This window comes from Platichthys flesus, chromosome 24 (genome assembly GCF_949316205.1).
Source record: "Platichthys flesus chromosome 24, fPlaFle2.1, whole genome shotgun sequence".
NCBI classification, from domain to species: domain Eukaryota; kingdom Metazoa; phylum Chordata; class Actinopteri; order Pleuronectiformes; family Pleuronectidae; genus Platichthys; species Platichthys flesus.
This window is the reverse complement of record NC_084968.1, coordinates 14,364,822-14,391,925: the sequence shown is the minus strand read 5'-3', so window position 1 is coordinate 14,391,925 and position 27,104 is coordinate 14,364,822. Positions and strand designations below refer to the sequence as shown.

General features: G+C 43.9%; 1 protein-coding gene across 4 annotated transcripts in view; it reads left to right on the top strand.

Annotated features, from left to right (window-relative positions):
- si:ch211-200p22.4 (phosphatidylinositol-binding clathrin assembly protein) overlaps positions 1 to 27,104 on the top strand; it is a 57,770-nt gene that overhangs the window by 1,506 nt on the left and 29,160 nt on the right. For all 4 annotated transcript variants that reach the window (XM_062383902.1, XM_062383899.1, XM_062383900.1 and 1 more), the window contains exon 2: positions 15,414 to 15,556. In XM_062383902.1, the coding sequence (XP_062239886.1) occupies positions 15,414 to 15,556 (143 nt within the window). The remainder of the gene's footprint in view (positions 1 to 15,413; positions 15,557 to 27,104) is intronic.

The following is a 27,104-nucleotide window of genomic DNA, read 5'->3' as shown; positions in this document are numbered from 1 at the left end:
ACCTCATTAGGACCAGAGCCTCGTCCCAATGAGGACAAACTGGATTTCTCCTTCACACACATTCCTTCACACAACCTGGCCATGGACCGTCATCTCCACTGTTTCCCCATCCTGCTTGTTCACTTTTATTAATAAGGAAATGAGACAATAGCTGGCCCATTAGTCATTTTAGCTGTAGTGATGCAATTCTGCTAAACATGTTTCTAATGGTGTGTTTGATTTTCATCCACAAATGCAAGATAATAAGATAAGTGACAGAATAAAGTCCCTGATGTGGATTGACCATCAGATTTGACTGGTCAATTAAAGCCTCAAATAGTGTTTTCTTTCATTGATTGTAAACTTTGGTTGGATTTAAAACCATCTGTAATAACTCCTGTTTGTTTGGTTGCTTGTTTTACTTGATTTGCTGGTTGTTCAGCAGGATTACACAAAACACTGAAAAGATTTCCACCAAATGTTGTGGAGCCTGTTCAGAGGTCAGAGGGGCAGATCCTGGAATTTTTCTTTTCTTTCACATTTTCACTGATTTCCCTGAGAGTAATTTATGAATTTATTTATTTATTTTTAAGTTAGGGGACTGTTTAATATGAGTGTTTGATTTAAGGGCAGTGGTGGAGCCTGGTGGAGTTATGGCTCTACTGAGTGATTCTGGTTTTCCTGACTGATGAATCACGTGATAGTCTCAAAGTCTTCAAACTGATAAATGCTTGTCTTAGTGTTCCAGTGTTCTCAGTGTTCCAGACCCAAGGTGACTTCTTTAAATGGTTCATTTGAAGATAAAGCTTTAAAACCCTCACATTTCAGAAACTGGAAACAAAACATTTGACATCTGACGCCTAGAGATGGAACATTTACAGTGATAAGAAAACATTGAAAGTAAATCCTCAAGGTTTTGACTGATAAATGACCTTTTCAAGATTGTTTTGAGTCTGACTTAAGTGACTTATCATTTCTCAAACTTTTCTCGCTCATGGAGGCTGTTCCCATCAGCCGTTCACTTGACGATTAATTCTTCTTCCATTTAAACCGTCTTGTGCGTCATACGAGGTCAGGTTGTTGTCGTACGGAGATGACAAAACAAGTGACACAAGTGACACAAGCGCCAGTGAGCAGGTCTTTCATCAGGCGCTCGGTCCAGGAAGGACAGTGTGTGCTCACCTCGTCTCCAGCGAGAGACAAAAAGACGGAGGTGTGCACTGAAATCTCACAGATGGTGTGTGAGCACAATTGCACAGGCATCATATTTTCTCACGAAGCAGCTTTGGTGGCCTTTATTTTTTTTGGAGGCCACATTTCTCACATGGAACCTGCAGGTGCAGAGCAGAATGCAGTCAGCAGAAAAACACCCAATAATCTTCATTTGGACTTTTTCATTCCAGTCGACTCATTTCCTGATTTTCAAAGTTTAATTCCATAACATGGGGCTGAAGTGACACTGAAGTTACTCTGAGTCAAGGCAGAGATGAGGAGTGAATGAATAAATATGTTAATTAAAAGCAGGAACGAGTCACATCGGGCCATATGCCTAATGCTTGTGCTTGTGCGAGGCATGACTGGGACTAAATGTGCTGAGGCTCTGATTCTGGGAACTGGCTTTGTCGGCACGAGACGCAGATGTTTGATCGATGGTTCTGCTCAGCTGCCTCGCATCCGTCAACTCCTCCTCCTCCTCCTCCTCTTCCTCCTCCTCACCACTCGCTCACAAGACTCAGCTGCTGACGATCAACAAAAAGTCCTGTATTGTCTCCGCTCCTCTGTGAACTTGGCCGGACCTGAACATCCAATACGCCACGTTGAGCTTAATCATTGTGGGATATTGATTTCTTTAGTGAGAGCAAGGACCTCGGTGCCGTAGGTGGAGCGGTCAGTGAGTGGTGCACTGCATGGAGGCCTGCTTGTCATGCTGTTTGTCCGTTTGATGATTTTTCCATGAAGGTAAATTCCAGGAATGTCGGGCATTCAGGGTCGTTAGCTGTTAGGTTGTTGGTTTGAAGCCAGGGAGGCTGTCAACTAGCCAACTATCATGAAGTAATGAACACAGCCAGGTTAGCTAGTTCGACATGACGTGATCGTCCATCTTTTCTAATCAGTCTTTGTCTTAAAATTAAATCCCTGCTCTTACTTTTCATCATTTCTGTTTCTTGTTGATAGTATTTTTAAGTTCAAACCCCAAAGCTACTCCGTTAACAGTTAAGAGAAAAATCTTCTTGTGTGAGAAGCTGCTATCATCGAAGGTTTAAGTGATTATTAGAGCATTATCGAATCATTAATTTAATTTAGAACTACTTAAAGTGAATCCACACCTTCCAGCCAATCAGAATCCAGATCTATCAGCGGTCATGGTTAAAAAAAAAAATGTTCCTCCACCAAATGCTGTAATTGTTACAGGCTGTAGAAATCTTCACCCACTGTGAGTTACCTAACAACTGCAACACTTTGTGTGAGTGTAAACACGTTGAGCATCAACACGGATGAGGAGAATCAAATTTAACCAGAAGTTGTTACCGCTGACACGTTGGAGATGGATTTAGAATCCGCCGCCAAACTATGGTCCAATCCCTCTGGATGTTGGCACAGTGGAGATTCATCTGGAAGCCAGATGCCTCAGGCCTGAACAGAGGCCTCGGAAGGCAAAGGTGCAGTTGGCAGTTCCACCTGCCGTCCATCCAGCCAGCATGGGATTCAGCTCGGAAGTCTAGAGGTTATAATCCCAGGAATTGTTTGGCTGAACACCTGGAATCTTAACTATGGTTGTGAAGCTCAAGAACATTGATCGGTGTTATGACGCTCTGCTCTTCAAACATTGAGATGGGAAAGGTTTTTTATTTTGATGGAGAACTCTTTAGGGAACTGGGATCTATTAGCTAGCAGTTTGATGCAGATCCAAAATAAAATCCAGATCTAGTGGATTTGAATATGGTGTCATCGGGGGGGATTAGGTTTTTCTCAGCTGCCTATCATGGTGTTCCACTGAGTGCTGATATTCACAATCTTTTAGCTTCATTACAAAAACTGAACCAGTACAAATTAGACTGGTGAACCACCTCACTGGAGGTAATCAGTTGGAAGTTGTGACATTTACACTGGAGTCCAGTTTGCCCCTCAACCCGTTGTACTGGCGATACACCAGCCAACTGTTTTGTGTGAACTGGGCTTTAGTCTACGAGTCGACTGGTGGGGCTGTACTGGTGGGGCTGTACTGGTGGGGCTGTACTGGTGGGGCTGTACTGGTGGAGCTGTACTGGTGGAGCTGTACTGTTGGAGTTTCCACAGCCCTTTCCTCATACACATGAACTGTGTGTTTCTCAGAGCCAGTGAATGAAACCCTGAATAACAATCCAGCTAATGGAACATGTTTTAATCACTAGTTTCCATTTAGCTGCTCAACTGAATGACTGGTTCCTCCAGCACTTAACCTTTTGTGTGAGAGTCACACCTCGACATCACGTGGTCGTCATGTGAGAGCCACTGGAGTCACATTAGCGAAGGTGTGACTGAACCCATGCAAGCGGCGGATGAGTGAGTTCGATCCCTGTCACTCCTCAGGCCTGGTGCACTCTCAATGGCCTTGTTACGTCTCCTCCAGACCACGTTTCCCCTTCGTCCGAAATGTGGTCTTCATCGTCTTCAAAGCAGCGAATTAGAGGAAGGGGGGGGGGGGGGGGGTGAGAGTCGAGGGGAAATCAAGCACGACAGAGTGATTCAGGAAGAAACCCACAAGAAGGCCTTTCACTCTGAAGTATGACTGTAGCAGTCATGGGTTCTTTTGTGCTTCCCCCCGTTCTTTATATCTATTTTCTCAGTGTGTTAGTACTCACAGACACACATGGCTATTCTAGATAATGTAACCACCCTACAGATTGATGTTAATTTAGATTCAGTTTCTGTGAACTCATGTCATGTGTCAGTGGATGGGTTTTAATACTCTAATACTCATGAGCCTTGGGTGGAAATGCTGTGGAGAAGAAATGATAGAAGAAGTTGAATTCTATCAAAACTGACACAAAATTATAAATATAAATTTGAAATTGAATTGATTTTAAACTGCATAGTTTTCAGTTGGCTGATCAACAAAAGTTTTATTTCTCATCCGCCGTGTAATGGTTCATACAGCAGAATTGAAAGTTTGGTGATTCTGTAAAAATTCCTGAATGGGATTTCAGAGCAGGATGACTCATGTGTGACAAGCCAGACGGTGTGATGCCAAATTTAGAAATGATTCTTCACATGAAGTGAAAACCTCCTTTTCCGACTCCTGTGTCGACATCGCAGCTGACAGGAGGATGCATCTCACCATCTTTTGTAATTTTCCCAAACTTGCGATCCAACAATAACCCTCACACACGAGCACGACACCATAACACTCTTTGAAAAGACCGGGGAACAATGTGCATTGTTAGCCACATCTGAACAATTGTTCTGTCCTACCCGGCCCTGTAATAAGCCTTGAGCCCATCTTTGAGAATGGCAACTTGGAAAAATAAAACCCTTTCAGAAAAAGGTAAAAATAGATCTCCCCTGTTGGGTTCACTAAAGAATCAGTGCTTGTTGAGTGGTCTCCGTGCTGGTGAGTAATTGCGTTGAAGCATTTTGTTGCCAGGAAACGTTCGACATGTTTTTGACCTTTTTGTGTTTGCTCTGCTGGCGGTAACCAGATGCATTGTCCCTGTGCATTGAAGGAGGACTCTTTAAAGAGCAGGTAGCGCACATTAAACACAGCTAAGATCTATTTTAAGATTAACACATGGACGAGGACATTTATGATTGATGCTGATGACCAAATCGGTACTGTTCTTCCTTTTTTACAGTAAGCAGTCAAAGTTGTTGTGTTTTCATACAACATGTGTATTGTTTTTAACAACTCGCTAAGCTGCTGGTAGCTCACGTCTTCTGACATCATATTGTGTTGCACCAGTTTTAGCTAAACCCTTAAAACTAGGTTACACAAAACAAATTAATGTGGTGCTCTGTGTGGACCACAGGGGGTTGGGGGGGGGGGGGGGGGTATACAGTATGTTGTTGAGCACAGGTTTACGTGACTTGTGTTTCAGTCTCCATGGAGTTCAGATCCGTGCCACATGTGTACATACATTTTTATTTGTGTGTTACATGTGGGTGTGTTTGCTGGAATGCACTTAAGTGGCATGTGTGCATGGGTGTGTGTAGATCTGGTCTTTCTGGGATGGCTACACAAACATTTCCCTTTTACCATAATGAATAGGATTTGAACAGAAGTGGATTCATGGTCAAGTCCCATTGAAGTTGTAAGAATTATCCATGAGATAACATATTTTAAATAACTGCTGGTGCATCGGTAGATTCTTTCCACTTCTTTTTCTTTCACCTTCAAGACGTCACCATCTGTGATTTTGAAGGTTCAGTTCAGATTGAAGTATTTGGACAGTTTGTGAGAAGGTTTACAATGATTCAGAAAGAACTGTGTGGGAAACAGTTCTTAAACACACTGTGCATACATTTCATGGATTCAAAAGTAGAGCCTATAATGGATTGATGGAGAATTAACATGACGGTAACACAGAACTGGATAATTCCAAAGAGGAGAAGGACTCCGACCATCCGAGACGAAATGAGATGCAGCGCGACTTCTGCCACAACAGACACAAAACGCCATTAACCTCTTTTACAACCTCTGCATGAATCTTGTCAAACCGTATGAAGGGAGTCGCCAGACGAGAACCACTAAAGTGCAGTGGAGAAAACAAACCCCAGACTCAGCCGTTACACAAAAGGCTTTCGCCCCGCGGCACAACATATGGCAAAGCATCCCGAAGAAGGAAGCAGACAACAGCTGCTGTTACAACTTACATCTGCAAAGACATGGTCCCAGTTTACACGCTCAAGCAAAGTTAGGAGTAATGAGTAATGGGGTGGGTTTGGTCAAATAACACAGCTTCAATTTGCTCCTCTTGTTAACAAACTTTAAAGATTCAGTTTCCTTGTACGTTATTTGTCTTTAATTTGATTTCCATCTTTGAATTTGCCTTTGAATCTTGATTCTTCCCCATAGTTTGAGTTCTGTCACGTTGTGCCTTTCTGTTCTCTACTCGTCTGGTCTCTCATTGGACAGCAGCCACTCATTGTGTGATTAATTGCCATCGACTAAATACCACAAGCTGAAGCAGTACGGGAAATGAAAAGGTTCAATGTGTTTTTAAGGGTATTTAAGGATACAAATACTCCCGGGCTTATTCCCTGATATTTGTGTTGCATTGATTCCAGCCCTGAATGAGCGGCTGCAGGGTGGAGCTGGTTCGTTACTGTGTCTTTAGTGATTGTAGGTGTGTGTACAGAGCGGGGCAGCCCCTCCCTGGCTGCCCAGCGCAGATAGACCCAGCTCAGACTCACTGCTGACTGTCTGGATATGTTTCAAGTGAAGCCTGGGGGAGGGTGGGGGGGAGAGGAAGAGAGAAAGAAATGCATTGTTGTGTTAGCCTCTCCAGAGAAAGCTTCAGTCCCTGCAAGTGTGTTTGGAATCAGTTTCAAACGGGCTACACAGTGAAAGAGAACTCGTACCTGCAGCCACGCTCAACCGATGTCAAATCTGTCATCTTCTTTCAGAATTATCACTAAAACTATATCTACACAGTTTATGATGCATATAAACTGTGGATTTTCTGCTCAATCCACATGATCTCAAATCCACTAGATCTGGATTCTTATTTGAATTCCCCAAGAAGTAGCACATAGCTCATAGATATCAGGCCCCTGAAAAACAAACAACCCGCCCTGTCTCGCAATGCTAAAGAAAACAATAAAACATGAGTGTGTCCACCAGGATCCACGCCAATGATTTCTATTCTTGCTGTCGCTCAAACCAACCAACCAACAGAGAAATGGACAGGGGGGATATAGGAGAATCATTTCAGGGCATATCCACAGCTGAGGGAGTTATTTGAAAAACTATTCCGGGGTCAAGAGCTCTACAATAAGTCGAGTAGAAGCGTAGTTGAATGTTGACTGGTTCTAAGTTAATACTGAAAGTGAAAGAGAATCCCCTTCATCATCTCCTTTGTCTGGATCCATGACAGAATCCACTGGACTCTTTCCTGACATGTATCACATCCTTCCACCAAGTTGTGTCCTAATCTGTCGGGTGGTTCTCTCGTAATCCTGCTAAATACCAAACAAACATACAAACCAATGAGCAAAGAAACCTACAGGGGCGTGAACCATAACCTCCTTGGTGCAAGTAATAAGAAACGTCCACTGCAAACCCCACATTTCACACTGAAGCTCATTCAACAGCATGAGGATCTGCAGTCAGCTTTTTATCAAGGGTGTAATACATAATTCAGCATCTATAAAATATTTCTGATCTTACTTAAAGACTTGGTTGACTTTCAACATTCACTGGCGCGCTTACATTGCATTAGTCATGTTAGTTCTTGAAAGTCCCAACCTAATTATTTTCCTTTTGCATAAGTCAACTCGTGCATTCCCCCCCCATCTTGTGCTCATTAATTATTATTAATATAATCAAGTTAACCACAGATTTAAATCTTCATCATCCCAAGTCTGTTTCTGCTGCTTCAGTCGTTCACCTCTTCACTTAACGTTCACAAAGGAGACGACTTTGCACTTTTACAGAGGTTATTAGTCCATGTGGAGAACATCTGGATTATAGACGTTCCTTAGAAGTCCTTATTGATGAGCCAACGATAATTCAACATGGTGCTACTGATTAGAAGTGTTTCTGTAACGTGTCTTCAGGAAACTGGATATTACAGCTGCGCTAATCAATATTTCACTATTAGAAATGGACCAAATGACTGTGTGTAATGTAAAAAGTGTCATTAGTTGTGATGAAAAAACCTATACAACCCACTAAAGGGAGAAAACACAGCAAAAGATCACATGTCTCCTTTAAGCATACATCCAGTTTCTCTCTGTGCATTGATGATAATGATAAAACAAGCCTGCAGCTAGCGTTTTGCTAATTTATGCCGCAAATTCCTGCAACTGGGCTAAAACGAGATTGTGCTTGTAGGACTTTTATTTATTATTCATCATGTGCTGTCACAGATCTGGAAGTGCAATCATCTGCACACTGAGAATTAGACTGTTTGATTTATTTTCACTTTCATTTATCCGGGGAAACTTTGCTGATTTACTTGGGGGTTAAGTTTCCTCCTCAAGGGAAACCTCGCTGTGACTTTTCCTGCACAACTATAACTAACTATGAAGAGGGAAGACTACACACGCACACAGTTTGTGTATTAGGTCATGAGAGTACGTGGTTTTAAACAGGTTTTGTCTGTGTTTGTGTGTTTGGGAACATTCAGTGCTTCTGTTGCCCGTTCCGTTCTGATCTCGACTTATTTTTAGCTGTGTTCTTTCAAGAGGTTTTGGTTGGTTCAACTGCTTGTTTTCTCTACCTGTGTGTGTCTGTGTCTGTGTGTGTGTGTCTGTGTGTGTCTGCCACTCTCTCCCTCGGTGTCACTCTTTTCCTCTGACAGAGATCGGTAGACGTTCCCTCCAGACGTTGGCGCAGTGACACACTTGCCGAGACGTGCAAAGCAAGAGACTCGAATCCTCTTCACTTGACAAGCTTTCCCGAATCCCCCCATGAAAACAGAGCCGTTTGTCTCCGTCTCTCTCTTTCCCACTGTCTCTCCATCGTTCCCTCTGAGTGACTCAAAGAGACGGGGACACAAAAGGGAGGCGACACCACTCTTACTCACAACCTCAAGGGAAGAATTAAAGCTCGAGAACCAGAGCTGGTCTATTAATAGATCAACTTTTAGTGACACTCTGTCTTTTTTACCTCTTCTCCCGCTTCCCTCCCACTCTTCCTTGTTTTCAGTTTCTCCCAGGCTCATCCTCTCATTCCTCCCACCATCTCTCCTCCCTGTGTCTGCCACCTCACTCCTGCACTGATCTGATTTGTGCACGGCTTCCGTTGCCAAAAGTCAGATTTGGCAGATACCCAGCACTGATCTGCTGCTAGTGGACTCATTTTCTGTTTCTCCCTTACTGCTCTGGATCATACTTTTATTCATTTCAAACTTTAACTACAGATCCCTTCTGAATTCTAGGTATAGGCTATATAGAGGATAGACTGTTCAAATGTTAATCAAAGTGTACATAAGCACAACTAACGATTATTTAACTGTTTCAATCAATTATTCATTTGGTTTCATCATGGTCTCAGTTTGCCTGGTTTTCAGCAGATTTGAGCAGATATTAAAACATGCAGATTATTGGTTTATTATAAAGATTATAGATTATGGTCTACTTTATATTTAATTTACTAAATGAAGTTCATTCTGTGTTGAAACGTCTGATCTCTCTCTCGTCCTACAAAGCAGATCACACTATAGGCAGGTAACAACATATAAATATATATTTAATGTAAAAACTCTTCTATACAACTGAACAGCTCTCCTCACTGATATGGAAAAACCAGTTCCTCCACTTCGAGATATTCTTTAGTTTCTGTTTTCATAGAACTGAGGCGTCGGCTCCTGATATTGAAAACTACAACAGGAAAGCATCACATGTATTGTAACCTCCTTTGTTCCATAACTTTATATTTAATATTTAGTCATTTAACATTGTAGAAAACACATTATAAACATTTTCATTCACCTTTGTCCAATTTTGTGATAAGGAAAACGGCTTGAGAATAAAATGGTGATCTTTGTGTGTAGGTTATAATCATATGTTGCTGTGCTACAGTCAAATGACCATTTTATTTTTGGGCAGTCATCTGACTATCTAAACATGCATGCAAATCAATGACATCTATTATGGGATAGGCTATATTGGCAGTGAAGTGAGCCGTCATGGAAAGAACTGAGTGTGACACAATGTCTGTGAAGGTGCCCCCGTCCCCCCCCCGTCCACACTACAAAACCAGACTGACACCTTCACATTCTCAGGAAGGTTCTGCTGGAGTTTTTGAGATTGTAAAGCAAACCACGAAGAGAACATTTACCAGGCTTACAATTCTCATACGACGGGGGAGAACAAAAGAGGGAGGGGGGGGAGGAACCGGGAATCCTCTTTTCAGGCGGACCAATTCTGCAGTCCCCCAACAGAATGACAGACAGACAGAGAAAGAGATTACTAATACATGCCAGACAAGGTGCTGATACTGCAGAGCGTTAATCTTTAACAGATTGGGGCCGGAGACCCCCCCCCCCCCGGTGCCTTGTGTGTCTGGCTTCTCATCTGTGTGGTGTCTGTTATTGTGTGCATCCCCCTAGTGCTCGGTACCTGTGCAGATTGTGAATGAAGGTCAGTTAGCTCTTGTTCAGTTAGCAGTGTTATCAAACCTTGATGAACATCATCCTTCAAGTCTTCCTCTCGGCACGTGTCATGTTCAGTAATGTGGACAAACACAGACACATTCTCAGTGTGGATAGTGAATCATTGTGTATTTGGGTATCAGTCGGTCAGTCACCATTTCAGATTATTACGAGTTTGGGAATGTTTGAGGTGTTTCCAGGTCTGGGAAGATCTGCCGTTATTGGACAGATATTCATGAAAGTAACGGTTGTAGTACATGTACACATTCCCCTCGCACAAAAGACTGTTGTTACTCATGTGAGTGGGATTGCAGTTATTCCCCCCCCCCCCCTATTCATTAATCTACAAGTAGTTTTTCTCAATGACTAAGCGAAACTGCTCATGGTAGTTGTTTTAGAGTCCAAGGTTATTGCTTGTTTAATTTGAGCTGCAGTCCAAAAAACCCCTGCTTGGAGTCGGTCAATGAAGAGGTTAATGGAGAAGTGATTCTGGCTTTAAAGACATTTCTCCAGGGATTCGATTGTCTTTCACAGGCAGCATCAATTCTGCCAAAATCTTCCAACCCAACAAAGTTTGAGAGGAATCAACCTAAATTATAAATCATTCTTTAAAACTGTAATTTTATCGGATATATCCCCAAGTCATACAAATATTAATCATGATTGTGTATATGTGAGAAAGTAGCTGAGAAACTAAGTGAAGAGAATTAGTGTTGCGTCCTTATCAGTATCAGAGCATCCTTTAGCAGGAAGGTCACAAGTTCAGAGATTACATCGGTGGTCATGCGTTCCTTCAGAGCGTTTGGATTTTTGAGATTTCTTCACAGGCTCAGGAATTTCAGCTATGATAAACTGAGCGGCCCCTTCATGGTCCCTGGAGAGACGAGGCTGGAGAGTCGGGCGCTGACGTCCCTTTGTGTCTGACCGAGGTTTAAAAGATGCTAAGTGAGGGATTGAGCAGCTGATCGCAAGTCTGTTATTCAGCGTTAATCCCCCCCCGTCCCCCCCCCGTCCCACCAGAAGGCTTGTTGAATTATCTAGATCCCGCTTTACAAATCCTGGTGTCGCCTCTCGATGGGAAATCCTCTCCAATGATACAGACGTGCCAGAGTCAATCTCAGCTGATGCCAAATTTAAAAGTGATAACAACACCAGTCTCTATGGTGTCACCTAAACAATCTGTTGTCATATTAATGGTGAAAATCCTTGGTGCATTTAATAAACAATGACTTTTTCATGGGGTGTTCTTCCGTTTTGGCAGCATTGTGTTGTGTTACTGGAGTTAATCCTGTGTGGTTGAATGAAGGAGATCTAGAGAAGGAAGAAGTTCATACTGACGACAAAGTTGTGAGTCTGTTGTGATGCAGAATATAAACCTGCACCAGAGGGAGGGAAATGGAGTCAGGGACAGGAAGTGAGTTTGTCTGCAGATCACAGGAGATGAAGAAGGAGATTAAAGTGGATCGAGAATCAGTGTGTGTGTGCTTGTGTGTGTGTGTGTGTGTGTGTGTCTGGGAGCAGGTGAATATGTGGGGGAAAATAGGTGGATGAAGAAACAAGAGGAGAGATAGAAGGTATCCAGCTGGGCCAGATGTCATCTCTTTCTCCACCTCCCTCCTTTCCTTCCTCAGTGTGATCTTAACTCCTGCTTTCTCTCTCACACAGACACACAATCACACTCACACACACACACACACACACACACACACACACACACACACAGAGGCAGTAACTCACGCTCAGGTTAGCAGGTGCTTACTTTCTGGCACAGCTGACACCAACTCACAGAAACAGCCACTGTGTTAAAGTAAATTGATAAATTGCCGTCTGGCTCTCCTGAGTTGTGTCCCTGCATGCTCGCCCAGCATCACACTCCCTCCTCACCTACTGGTTCTGGTTTCCTCCAGCGCTCACACTGGTCCCTCGGTACCAGGAAGTGTCTGGTCTATTGTCGTCCAATCAAAGGCTGCAGAGGTCAACGCACCAGCAGTAACAATGGTCCTCAGATTAGACGGGAACAGAGACAGCCACTGTTGGGAATGAGATCACATTTACTCGTGTGTGTGTTTCTGTTAGTCACACTGATGATTTCTTGTACAAGGCACCAACAACCTCTTGGATTTGATGAGGAGATGTAATGGAGAGGAGAAGCCCTGTGTTATATTTCATTCTGACCCATTTGATAAGTCTTTGTTTGGGTCCAGACTCCGATGGCAGTGGGTGAAGGGACGAATCTCAGATCTATAGATCCTTCTCCCTGGATTGTTCGATATTTAGCTGCAGTTTTCTTTCTGGAAAAACCTCCTTATCTTCTCTTTCTGAAATGCCAAATGCTCAAGGGTTTCCATGAGTAGTTTAATTCAATTTCCTCATTAATCATTTGTCCCATTATGTGAACAAAGAGTAAAGAGTCTTTTTGTTTTCAGCGCCCGTGTCGTACGTTTGCCTCCTCACCGACAGCCCCTCTGGTAAATGTCAGGAAATCCTGCCTTTAAAAATAACTACTACCTTCCACAGTTGAGGTAAATAAGACAATAAAGTGTCTCTCTAATGCACAATGAGGTGTCGGTCAGAACCTTTGGACGGAAACATGTGTATTTGTTTCCTTCTGTGGCCAGAATAATTGCTCAGGGTGTGTAGAAGAAGAACTCCCCTTCATCCTCAGACCTGTTTCTGCTGAAGGCGACTCCAGGAAAGACAGGAGAGATGAAGGGAGGCTGGCGGAGGCTTATTGAGAGATAGATAGAGAGAGAGAGAGAGAGAGTGTGGATCCCTGCAAATTGTCTGGATGAAGAGACACTCATGTCCCTCATGTCTCATTATCTCTTTTGGTTTGTCCATCTCTTACTCCTCTCCCCTCTATTCCTAACCACTCGTCTTTTCCTCTCTTCTCGCTCTCATTTATCCTTCACCATTCCCCCTCTCTTTTACTCCCATTTCTCTCTATCTTTCCCTCACCCTCCTTCTTTACTGTGCCATATGTTTCACTCAATTGCGTCGCCTTCCCCTTCTCTCCCCTGGTCTAGGATCAGTGGTTTCTAATGCTTTACACTCTGCCTGATTCAGTCAGCACATGTCCCCTTTACATTATCACTCCCACACATACGTACACACTCTCTTAGTTCTCTGTACACAACCCTCCAGACCTAATGAAAAACATGGGGCCGGTTCAAAAGAAGGCGAGATGGACAGACGGAGAGAGAAGAGAAAAGGTAGCAACAGAAATGAGAGAGAGATGGAATGGTAAGATTGAAAATAGAAACGCCAGCGAGGCAACAGATTCATTACCAGAAGCCACCAGTCGCTCCTAATGCTCGTTTCCAGTTCAGCGACATTAATTGTTTCTAATCAGTGTTAATAATATCATGCAACGATGCAGTGGGGGGGAAACGAGCTGCAGAGAGAGAGGTTAGCAGTCGGAGCAGGGACTCGTCCAACGAGCTGATGCCTTCACACGGATCCAACGTTTCCCAGCAGACATGAGAGTTTGTGATTTATGCTGCAATTCAGAGGGTTAGCTGCTAAACGCTGCTCTGGTGGACTGTCATTCACACGGCTGAGTGGATGTATTGTGCTGTAATGCACTGTACATTACTCCACAGGCATTTGTGTTGATGAAATGGCCTGATGCCTCGGATCTCTGTGTGTGTGTGTGCACATTTTCTGTTTCCTCTTTTTGGGTACATGGTTAAGAGATGATGCATTTAACCACAGGCTGGTGTTGTGTAGGCACAGATTTGTATTTGACCCCTGTGGTTGTTGTAAGTGAACAGGGCAGGTGTTAGGATGTGGAATTAAAAAACAAGAAACAGAAAACAACCTAATGGGTTCATATGCAATCTGAAGGGGTTTGGGTTGAGGTCCACTTTCAATGGAAGTTGAGAATAATGCTGTAGTGGAAGTGTGCTGTTTGTGTGTACGCAAGTGCTTTGTGGAGATAATGCGTTAAGTGAGTGAAGGAAGGAGCGATGGCGGTGCTTTATTGAATGAGCGTGTGCACCAGCACCTGATTATGATGATGATGAAGTCTCCCAACGGGACTCTCCCCCGCTACCATCCTCCAGAAGTCTAATGAGAAGCTGCTTGTGTAGCTTCCAGGTGTGAGAGCCGGCAACTCGTAACGTCCTGTGGCGAAGAACAAAGAGCAGGGAGATGAGCTGGATGGTGGGAGAGAGGGAGGGAGGGAGAGAGAAAGATGGAGGGCTCTAGAGAAATGAAACAAAAAAAGAGAAAAAGCCTGATATCTGGTGTGAATGATCAATTTAGCTGTGTGTGTATTGATGTGTGTGCTCGAGAGGACCGCGGTGTGTGTTACATGTTGTGAGTGAAGACACTGAATCTTTACAATGAGCTGCAGGAGCCGAACAAGAATCCATTTGAATCCATCTCAAGTAAAGTGGAGAGAACGGTGTCTGGTCCGATCGCATCAGGCAGCGCCAGCATTAAGTCCAGTGGTAGTGAATTAAAGAGGGTTTCTGGGTAATGCTTTTACATTGATTGCTCAATAAGCTCTAGTGTTTCATTCGTGTAAAAAAAGCCTCTTGTCGTCTCTGAAATAGATTTTTTGGGGGTGAATGCAAGACATCAGCATTTGTAAGGGTTTCTAATCATTACTCTTTTTCCAAGTGTCTTTGTTGTGAAGATGTGTTTATACTGTACGTACATCTAGTCCCGTCTTTGTGTCATAGAATCGATTAAACCTGTTAAAGTACCTAGCTGTTGTATTGCATTAGATATACAGGTGTTCCTAATAAAGTGCCCACAAGTGAATTTTATATATTCGTTAAATACAATTCACTATTCACCAGATTCAGTGTTTTCTGAGAATAACTAAACATGATAAATGTTTATGCTCAAAGAAGGATTTCTTACCTCATCGGCTATTTGGAAGATTTACCTCAGACTTTGGCTTTTTTAACTTTTATATTCACAAACAATGAATATAACCCACTGGAGGAAAGAAACGCTGGAACACCATCACGTCTCCTGTCAAACATTCAGCCGAGGTGTGTGTCTGTGTGTGTGCTGTGTTGGTCTGTTGGTAAACCGGTGTGTCTGCATTATTCTGTGTGAAAAGCGATTAGCTGTTGTTGTCAAACTTTGTAAAAAGTTTTCCTCACCACTTCTCTTTGTTTCCAGATCTGATCCACTGCACCAATGAGATGAACGTGAACATTCCCCAGCTGGCGGACACGCTCTTTGAGCGCACAGCCAACTCCAGCTGGGTGGTAGTCTTCAAAGCCCTGATCACCACCCACCACCTCATGATGTACGGCAACGAGGTAGGAGGCTGCCACACACACAGACAGACGCACACAGACAGACACACACTCAGACACAAAGCCCTTCGTGGCAGTGAATGAAAACTGCATCATTACGTTACTTTATTACTCTCCCAAACACAGACATGAATACTATGATACTTACACATTTGGGTTTTAAAATCATGTCAGCATCGCACAGACTCGCACAACGTACACACTGGACACGTGGAAGGAATAATCGAAGGAGCTTTGCAGCGCAGAGAAATTTAATTAGCTCAGAACGAGCTGGAAGCGAGTGAGACGGGGGACAAGGACGGAAGCAGATGAATGATCAAACAAATGAACTTCATGAAAACATGGTTCAGACCCAGAAGAATAACACGGCCCCTCCACGGATTTGCAGCCGTTCAAAGACAATAATTGGAAATTGAAATTCAAACTCTCCCTGCTGTGTTTGGGAGAACTTTGGAGATTTTATTAATTGTGAGCTTTGCCACACGTCGGGCTGTTTTTCATGAAGAGGTCTGATAGAACCTCTCGTCTGCAAAACGTCTCAATTTATATGCAACAGTTCAGTGGACCCTTTGAAAAATGAGGGAACAGATCAATTCAGAGAGGGATAAGGGAATTTACAGGAATAGATTGACGTATAGGAAATTACGATTGTTTGCTTCTTGCATAGAGTTTGAATAAGAAGATTATTGATGCCACTTTCACGTCTGTACACAGATATGAATCTCGATCCAGTAGCTGGTGTTTTACTTCTCTTTTCAGTCTTCGTACTACGTTGGTGAAACCTGAACAAGACCTTTCTCATGTTACTCCTGCTAAGAAGAAGTGATTTAGTGCATTTCCCAAAGTATTTATAAATTCTCTTTCAAAAAGCCCCTGAAACTATCTCCACTGTAAATGATGTACTGATACTGAGATACCAAACGACTGTATCTTCTTGTACGTACATTCTGAAATCCAACACACCCAAGAGCTGACACACCCTGAGCCACATTCCTTTTCATTTCCTTTGAAATGAGGAAGCACCACTTCCCTCGAAGTGTGGATCACTTGTGTCTATATTACACAACACTTCCTTCTGGTTGGGTCAGAGGTTATTGCATTAGTCTAAACTTCCTCAGACGAGATGAAGTGTGTGAGATTATCTTGTTTTTATGTTCGACCTGACGGATTTACCAACAGCTCAAGTAGCTCTGCTAACGCCCTCGGCTCACCACCTTAAAGAAAGTGGAAAGAGTCCTTGAATCCCCCGTTTATCCTTTTTCCTTTGCCACAGCTTAGTAGTTTTAGCATAATCATGTTAATAATCCAGGGATTTACATTTTATACCACTACTAATAATTCAAGTGCAATGAACATTTAACATTCAGTGTTTTAGTTTGATTTTAAACTACAAGGAATACGTACAGTGTGTAAGAAGACCTTGTACAAGCGGTGTGTATCCGGATGTAGTGTGTGTTTGGTGTGTGTGTGCGTGCTCATCCGCCTGCATTCATCAGGCCTGTCGGAGCAGTGGTGCTGACGGGGGCTCGGTGGCCAGGTGTCCCCGCTCCCTCATGGCCGCCACATCCATTATAGTCAGAGTGCAGAGAAATCTGCCCGTAAAATTAGAAACCGCAGCCCCACAGAATCGGGGTCAATAGACTGTACACTCCCTTTCAGATCAACACGCCGAGTGGTTCCAGCTCGGCTCCCTCACTGAAGACGACCTTGTGCTCTGTCTAATGAACGCTCCGGTAGTAAAGAACATTTTCATCCAGTTAAATCAGAGGAGCTGCCTGTTCATCACGAGCTGGAGTGACCGATGGACGCGGCTTTTGAAGAGAAATTGCTTTTAGTGTTTACATAGTTGAATCTGAAAGCTGCTGTGTGTCATATTCCATCTGTGTCACCCACTTGTGATGTGATGAGATGTTGCTCTCTCTGATCTCACTGCCTTAACTCAGCCCTGAAGAGCTCAACAGGAAGCGGAATCTCAATGTGTCCTGAGGGCTGTTGGTTCAATTCAAATATAATAATAATGAATAACATAAATATATATATTTATCCTTCTGGAAATCATGTAGATTAGGTTAAACACTCTCTCAGCTCGGTGTCTCTTGCGAGTCTGTAGTAAACAGCTGAATGTAAATCTGCAGACTGTAATATATAAACATTTTGTCCACTGTTGCATTTATTGTAAGTTGGTCTGGATGTCAGCAAAATACAGTCATTTTAAATGCAGCCCACTTCAATCTTCTGCTCGTGGTAATAAATTCAGCCCTCGCTTTGAATTCGAATGTGAGAATTTACCATTCAGAGCAAATAGCAGGTGAATTAAGTTTAATACCTTTTTTTTTTATGCCTCAGTCGCCGTATTTGTTGAAGGGCTTGAGATTGTGATTAGAGTAATATTGCATTTTGTGCGAGTGGGAGAGAGAGAGAGAGAGAGAGAGAACAGTTGACAGGCCAGTATTGATACTGCTTCAATTCTTCAGCCCCAGGTTTTTCCTCCCTGCCAAGAAGCAATCCTGGCTCAGTCCCCAGTGACGCTGATCAGGAGTCAGTCGATATCTCTGATCATGATTTCACTTGTTCTGCTACAAAGCCACTTATAGTGTTTGCTTCAGTCTCTGCAGGTTGTTCTCATTCATGAAGGCTCTGAATGTTGTAGACTAACAAAGGGTTACGTTTAATTAACAGCTGAAGACATTGATTTAAAATTAGAACTATTTACATACGATATGCAGGTGTTAACAGGAAGCAGATTGCAGAAAATTCTACCAACAAGGAACAGTACTTTCCGCATTCAATGTCTGCAGAGAGTCATGTCCTGCTTTCTACGTACCTCGAGTTGTGAAGGATAAGAATCAATGCAGCCCTGGGTTTTTCAAACTAAAACAAAACTAGATTAATTTCCCCCAAAAATGTCAGTTTAAACGTGGACAGGAGACTCAAACGTAGCCACGCTGACTCATTTTAGATCTGAAGCTCGGTGGTGTGGACGCAGCCTGAATGTCTCTCCAGCCCGGGGTGTGAGAAGTGCTTCGTCCTGGCTCCTCGTGCAGCCATTGTCTCAGTTGTTATCATTAGTCAGCATGTGCCTCTGCTTCCAAGTCTTTGTGTGATAGGCCCAATATGTACCAAAAACAATCCAGCAGGAAACCCCAGACAATGGCCGCGAGAGCCATTCTCTCAGCCACAGCACTCGTCGCCCCCCCCATAGGGACGCCGCTGGGTGTCTCTCCCAGGAGCGCTTGGATTCTTTGACCAGCCTGTTTCCCTGAAGGAGGCCGTACAAAGAGAGAGAGGAAGTGAGGACTCCAGAGAAACGGGGAGAATTACAAGAATGGAGGACAAGAGGAGGGGAGGACGACACATGTTCAAGTGAGAGGCAGAACGGGGGTCGTACAGAAGTCAAAGTTATTGTAACATTGATTTCTGGAAGGTTAAAAGCACTTGTTCAAATGGAAGCTGGACACCCGGCTTCTTTTCTCTCCCGTGAATATGTGAAAAAAGCAGATAGTCAAACCCCTGCAGCCCTCACTGGTTCACAGATGACCAGTCTTCCCAGTAACCCTCCGAGTTTCATTTTTTCCTCATCTCACTGTGACTTGGAGGAATGTCGCAGCCCACAGGTCTGCCAGACCACATGTACACTGTAACACAGCCCTGTGAAACCCTCTCTGGCAGTTTGTCTTCGAGGACATCAAGTGCTCCAAAGACCGCCCATCACACGGTCGTCCTCAGGACCGAGGCAGTCGTGTCAGCGGGAGAAAATTACAGTCTGACTGATTTCACCTCTGTGCGTCAGGAATCATAATAGAGAGCCGAGACTCGGGATGAATAGGAACCGGACTGAGTGAGAGAGAAAGATGATGGGGATGAGTGGAGGAGGAGGAGGAGGAGAGAGAGGGAGTGGGGCAGGAAGAGAGGAGTCGGTGTGAGAGTCATTGAGGACATGAGAGGAGACAGGGATGGTCTGGCCAGGACACCGGTGAAAGTGCTGATGGTAGCAGGACACACCGCTTTTCTATTTTTCTGTGTGTGCAGGAGATAGCGAGAGAGACAGGGAGGGTAAGGTTTGTGTTGTGTGTGTGTGTGTGTGTGTGTGTGAGAGAGAGAGACGACACTGTTTGTGTGCTTTTAGGCCAGTGTGGCGTTGCGGTGTGTGTTGCTCCCCCCCCCACCCAGCCCATCTCGCTGCCACACCAGTGTCCCAGATAGCAAACGGCCCATTTGTCTCCTTGATGTCACTGAAGCACTCAGATTTAAGAAACGATAGGGTGAGCGAGGGAGGAGGAGAGAAAAGGAGGAAGAGGAGAAATCGGGGGGGGAAAAAATGCTAAAAGACAGATTGTCTAAAAGTGCTGACTCGAGCTGTGTGTCAGAGGGAGGATGTTGTGTGTGTGTGAGAGGTCACCCTGACTCTAATAGGGGTCACTTGTGATTATCTGACAAGCTTGGATGCACACGCACACACACACACACAGACACACACAAACAGTCACCACACATGTGCTTCCTATCAGCTGCTGCTGTGGCAAACATAAAGATGATTAGTGTAGAAGCAGATACTGCATGAACAGTGTGTGTTTCTCATTGACCTTGTCAGGACCAGTAGGCTTCATGGGAACCATAGCCCGGGTCCCTATCGAGGCAAAACATCATCATGAGATCCCTAAAAAAGACCTGAGACAATAGGAATCTTCAGATATTCTTCTCTATAATCTTAAACACATGTATACTCCCAAGATTTTAATTCTAGAACAGCATTCACAGAGCGCACAGCCAACAGAGGAAGGGTTGAGATGTGGATTGTGGTTGAGTTAATCCATTGATTGGTCTTGGTTGAGATCAGGGTTGAGGTTTTGGTCAGTCGCGTCATATCTACAAATTACAAACTCCACAACCCACCCCTTCAGGCTGATACACAATTTCCCCCAACTGCAGTGAATTGTCTGCATCTCTGTGATAAATGGGTGAAAGTAAAACGTGTGTGTTGGTCCGACTGAGCTCAGCAGGCGCACTCATCCAGAAACCATCCGGCTCCAACGAGCTCTTAAGAGATTCTCCCGGTCGGGGATGTCTGCTGCTGCTTCTCTCACGTCTGCTGGTTATTGATTTGAAGTATCTGCTGACACATTAATGAGATTTGTTATCAAACCTCTGCCCACAACAGCGATTGTTCAGTGGTAGTTAAGCAGCCATAACTAGGTGCGGCAGTTTCGGTCAAGCGTGGGTTTGCTCCACGTTGACGGGCTGTGAGCAGCACTGGAGTCAACACAATACTCAAGATGTTAAAAAGGCCAAAGAGCAGTTAACTAACAAAATAGAGTTAGTGCTGAGAAATGAGAAGCTGCTTTTGTCCACTTCCGTCTCAAATCAGTCACACACAGTTTCAAAACATTTGCATTTTGAGTATTAAATGTGCCAGAGCGAGAGTAACTGAGAGGGGGCGTGGCTTAGTTATAGCCAGGTGACTTTCACAACCCATAATGTAGAACAAATATGAATGAATCAAAATGGGAGGAAGACGGCTTTTAATGTCCCTGACCATGCTGTGCATCATACTGAATAAAGATTTGTTGTATTTCTTTATCTATTATTGTCATGAAGCATCTGGCTCCTTGTTATTCTAAAGGTGACACTGCTTTTGAGAAGTCGTTTCTTCCACTCGCCTCTCCTCAAGTTGCCTGTTCAATTAGTACAACTGTAATTACCTCTGCTGGTGCTACTCCTCCACACAACTGAACTGGAATCATTACAATTAGCTGATTCACTGCATGTGATCTGTTTAAAAGTGATTTAAAGGGAAGACAAGTCCGCCTCTGGATGATTACCCTTATGAATACATAAAAACAAATGTGTGAACAACCAGAACAGAAGAACTTCAAACTTTGTGGCTCCTATACGTTTATCAGACATGTCCATAGAACCAGATGTTCTCTAACACTGATCTCCTCACATTCAAGGTTTGGAGAGGCTCCAGTGACCCAACATCGACTATGTGCAGGAAATGTTTGTGACCTTTAATTTCAGAACTCCAAATGCCCCAAAGTAATTCAAACTCAGTAACTCCTTTTTGAAATACTTTGATAGAAAGGTCAAAAACTTCATTCTGCAAACTGTTGGTTAGATGTTCAACCAGTTTTCCCACAGCTGGGTCTGATTCACTCGCTGCTGGAGGACGTGTCTGTAGAACCTGACTCTGTTCTTGTGTAGCTTCCCTCAGTTGTGTGCGAGTAGATATGATGAGCATCAGAGTACAGGGAGAAAACTGTACTAGTACATACTACCTACTCAGTGTGTGGGTATGTGTGTCTCAATTGATGACTCATGTTGCTTGTCTAGATCATTGACCTCACAGCCACACTCATCCACCAGCAAGATGCAACTGCTCCCCGGAGAGCAGGAGCCCACACGCTATTAGCCTTGTCACCTTGTAGTCACAGACACACACACACAGACACACACACACAGACACACACAAAGCTGGATTTGCAGTCATCTCGCAGGCCTTTAAATGTAGATGTGAAATCCACCAAGTTTTGTTTCTTTCACACACAAATTGATTTTAAGGGCTGAATGTCTGATTGCGTAAAAGGAGAATAAACACTACATCTGGAGGAGGAAGAGGAGGAGGAGGAAGAAGAAGAAAGGGAACAAGGAGGGAGAAACCCAAGCAGAAATTAGGCCAGGCGATCTGTGTGTGCATCTATCCACGCGTCAGCTTCCTGCTGTGCGTTTCTCTGCTTGCATAAGAGCTGCTTCCATTCAGCTCAGTCCGATCACGACTCATTCTTCTGCTGTGAGTCATCACCTCCTCGGCGGAGCTCGGTTTGCAGTCGGTTCTGACGGTTCTGTGCATGTGTGTGCGTTCGAGGGAAAGTGAAGTCGAGCACTGCAGCCAAGAAAAATGAATTCTCTCTGAACCCCTGTTTGAAGATAGCTAAACCCAATTGACCCCAATTTATTCCCCTGTAAACAGATCCTGCTCCGTGCTGAAGTGTCCTTGAGCAAGAACACAGATTCCACATTTCTTGCAGCTATTTGAACGCTAACAGAGAATTTCACAACCAGGATCAATAATTCCTGTTGGTGGAGCTTGTTGTTCAGCGGCTGTGTGGACATGGCGGCAGGTCCAAAGGGAGCTGAGCGGTAACTGGCTCAGGTTCCAGGATATAATGCAACGTGAGGTCATGTTTACCAACCAGGCCGGGCTGTGGATGTTCTTTAGAGCCAAAGGGAGGAAGAGATGTGGTGACAGCGAGAGGAGCTTTCTGTGGACAGATCATGTGCTTCTGCTTCTCAGGCTTTGTAGATTTGTATTTCTGCTTCATGGTTTTAGCTATTGGGTGATTTATATTTATTCCGTCTATGGCTCATCAGTAAACTGAATTTATCATGGGTGTTGTTCTTCTGCTTTTAAATTCAGGGCCATTCAACCGTAACTGGAAGCAGAGAGCCATGCCAGCATGGACCATTAAAATAGCCCCAGACCAAAAGTCTGTGGATAGAACTGACCACACAGATCTGGTCATGTAAAACCTGTCATTTCCTGTGTGAAGGAGAAATAAATCAGCATAAAAACCAGTCATAATATCGTTTACATTTACTTTTCATACATCAATTAATCATTTCAAACAATCAATTAGATCCTACAGTAGAAACAGCAGCTCTCCAGCCTCAACATCACCTGACAACACGGCTCAGAGAAACCACCAACTTGTGCACGTTGGATAGAAATACATGGAAGGAGGTAGATGATGAGTAAAGGATGCTCTATAGCTATGTCTCCCTGTTGAGGTAAAAGGAGGTAGAGGATAAGTGAAGGATGCTCTATTGCTATGTCTCCCTGTTGAGGTAGAAGGAGGTAGAGAATGATTGAAGGATGCTCTATAGCTATGTCTCCGTGTTGAGGTAAAAGGAGGTAGAGGATAAGTGAAGGATGCTCTAAAGCTATGTCTCCCTGTTGAGGTAAAAGGAGGTAGAGGATAAGTGAAGGATGCTCTATTGCTATGTCTCCCTGTTGAGGTAGAAGGAGGTAGAGAATGATTGAAGGATGCTCTACAGCTATGTCTCCGTGTTGAGGTAAAAGGAGGTAGAGGATAAGTGAAGGATGCTCTAAAGCTATGTCTCCCTGTTGAGGTAGGAGGTGGTAGAGGATGATTGAAGGATGCTCTATAGCTATTTCTCCCTGTTGAGGTTGAAGGAGGTAGAGGATGATTGAAGGATGCTCTATACCTATGTATCCTTGTTGAAGGAGGTAGAGGGAGTAGCCAGGGTCTAAATGCATCAATAATACATGAGGTTGTTCTTCAATATGCTAACATGAATAATTTGAAGAGCCGAGCCGATCCTCTACTCTGTCTCGTCCCCCTCCACCTCTCCACGTCTCCTCAATCGCTCCTCCTTTCCACTCGTCTCTATTCTTACCACTTTTGTCAAAATCGTCTTCTCAGAATAGCGTCTTTTTCTTGGAACGTCTTCTCTGAATAATCTCGGGCTCAGCGGGTTTCTGAGTCTCCCTCTCTGTCTCTCTCCCTCTGCGCCGAGTGTTTCTGCCCCTTTATAGATTTCCTGCTTTTCAACTATATCCATGCGTTTTGTGTGGGTTCTCTGTGCCTCTGTATCTGAGGCTGCGGGGAAACTCAGGCTTTCGTCTGATGGACTTTTGATGAGGAAGAGGCAGAGGGAGCTTAGGGAGTTTGTGCTTTTCAGTTGTTTTTTTTGTCTTTTGCCGTCTCTCCCTTCTTTCCCCTGTTTATCCGTTACCATCTTGTCTTTCTTTACATGGGTTCATGTTGACAATTATGAATTCCAAAAGCATAATGACTTTCCCACCTTAAAACTTAAACCCATAGACAAGAAGTATCACAACAGCTTCCACCCTGCTTATATTTACCCCCTGGAGGATTAATTTTCACCTCTATCCTCAGTGCACCAAACCTTCATTTCAACATAAAACTTACAATTCCATCTATGACTTCAAAATGATATCCTAGCCACCCGTATTCAGCTTTTTAAGCAACTCATTTCCTGTCCACAGTTGGAAGCTGGAATCCCTGCATGTGACGGCGTGAACACTTTCAGTTTTTCTCCACTGTTTAAACATACACAAGAAAAAGGGCAAGAACAAAACCACATTCTCTTTCCTTTTTTTAAACAGTCCCAGAGATCTTGGAAACGTGTCAGTGCAGCTGAATCCAACACACATGCCCGCAAGCGTATTTGTGCTCACAGACGCACATTCATAGAAGCTCAAACCAGCCAGTGTGGCTTGGTTCTCTGCCAGATCGGGAATTGGCAAACTGGCAAATCTCAGATCATTTTAAGTCAGCTGGACAGAGACAGCCTTAACGTTAAGATGCTGTTGGGAAGCCTGAGGCCTGAGTTCCCATAGCCATGGATGGTGGCCAAGACTTATCCCACAGCTCACAGCTCTCTGCTGTTCAGCGACGTGAGGAAGACGAGACAAAACTAAAAGTTCAGGGTCCAGTCTTCAGAGACAGAGTCAAGGTGAAGTGTCAAGTCTCTTCAGTTAGAGTTCCTGTCTTGTCTCTACCCCCCCCCCCCCCTTAATAGTTTTGCACTTCACTCAGATTTCCTAGAGATCCTTATTGCAAATGGTTTGCACCCTGATCAGTAAGCTGTGAGTACATAGAAGGCACTTATGTGTACTTAAAAATACTACTCTTCATCAGGAAAACACATATCTTGATGTATTACGAAGTAAATAGCTTTTACTGTATAAAGTCCCGTCCTTTTTTCGTCCTAGTTTCATTGAAATGCGTTCTTAGTGTTTGTCTCATGACCAACACACAACCCAGTGGACGTGGATGAACACACAACCTTCCTGGGGGACGCAGCACAGTACCACTCCCCTGTAGACGTGTTGTCCGGGTGCATGTCGAGTTTCTACATTAGTCTAACAGCACAGTCCAAGGCCTTTTGAAGTTCTTATTACACCGATCCCATAAACTCTGCTGAGACCATCGCAGCTTGTTCTTTTATTTTGTTTTCACACACCGGCTCATTCAGCTGAGCCTTATTGCCGTGCTCGTCCATATCGCTGTTAGCCGCCTCAGATTTGAGAGTCCATCTCTGCTGGACAGACGAAGAGACTGAGTAAGAGAAACCCGACGAGCTACCGGCACCTGCTCGGGGACCCGCTCCCTCCCAGAGGTCTGAATACATCCTGAGTCTGCAGCTCCAGCCAGGAAACTCTGGGCTTGAGAAAGTGAATAAGTAAAGCTGTGAGCATCATTAATATATTAATACTGGAGTGCTCTCAAACAAGGCCAAAAAGAAAAACTACTCTATAAGAGAAACAACCCTATAGGAGACAAAGGTAGAAAACAGGTTGTTCTGAGCACGTGTCAGGAAAGGTGAAGGAAAAGATGTAGACACAGAGTTTAGGTGAAGTTTAACTTTCCCGTATGCAGAATGAGTTGTCTGGAGAGTAAAGTTACTTTACACAGAATGCAAGAAGGTTTAAATATAAACGGATTGATTGTATCTTTCATCACAAGCCATGAACGTTTAAAGGGGTCATTACATAATAATATATAATATTGTGCTGCCGGTCTTCCCAAAGGTTAATGAATTTAGTTCTGGCGGCTCCCTCCTCTTCCTCAGCAGCTCTGTGACTCAGAAAGAGTCTGAATAAGTGACTGTGAAGAAACCAGCAGGAGATCAGTTAATGTTTAAACCCAGGCGACCCAGCCTGAGGTGATGCAAGCAGAGGTTAAACCATCGACCACAGCAGGGGGTTAAATCCCCCCCCGCCTGCCTGCTGTTGTTCAAGAGCTAGAACCTGAACTGAGCAGCTCTTCAGGCCGCTGGAGTTGACCTCTGACCTCGGTGCACCGAGCCAAAGTGAAACAAACGTCAGGAGGAGACACAGGAACATGAAGTGACTGTTCAATCATCCCTCTGCCGCTCAGCATCTTGAGGACATTAAATGTTTGAGTCACTGCCGCCGCCGCCGTGTGCTGCATTTTAATTGAGACTTAACTTTATGTCCGTGATGAAAATATCGGTCGTCCTTATTAGCTGCACGTTAATGAGCATGGGCTCTAACCATCTGTCAGACAGTGAGTGTTTGGTTTTTACTTACTTCTCAATTTTATCTTCTCACTTATCTTTAAAATTGGGGAAGAACAATGAGGTGGACAAAGTTTTTTTTGCCTTTGTGTATATGTTGGTGTGCTGGTCTGTTATCTGTCTCACAGCTGAATGCAGCTTTACAGAACTGTTGACTTGTCTGTTGACTCTGGAGCTTATCTCTCAGCTGAGTCTGTAAACATCTGCACCAGGTATCATCTCCACTGTAGATTCTGTTGTTGCTGGCTGCTGATAACAAGACCTGGAGAATTCAGGGACAAAATGTTTTGTGAAGGAAACCGGGCTTTAAACCAGCAACCCCACAGGTTCAGACCTATGGAAAACTAATCTCAAGGTCTTAATAAAACCTTTCAGGCTGGGTAGTATGATACCAAATACACAAGGGGAGCCTACAGAGATTCAATTTTAATGTGTTTTATGAATGTTGAGCTTTTTTATATTTAAT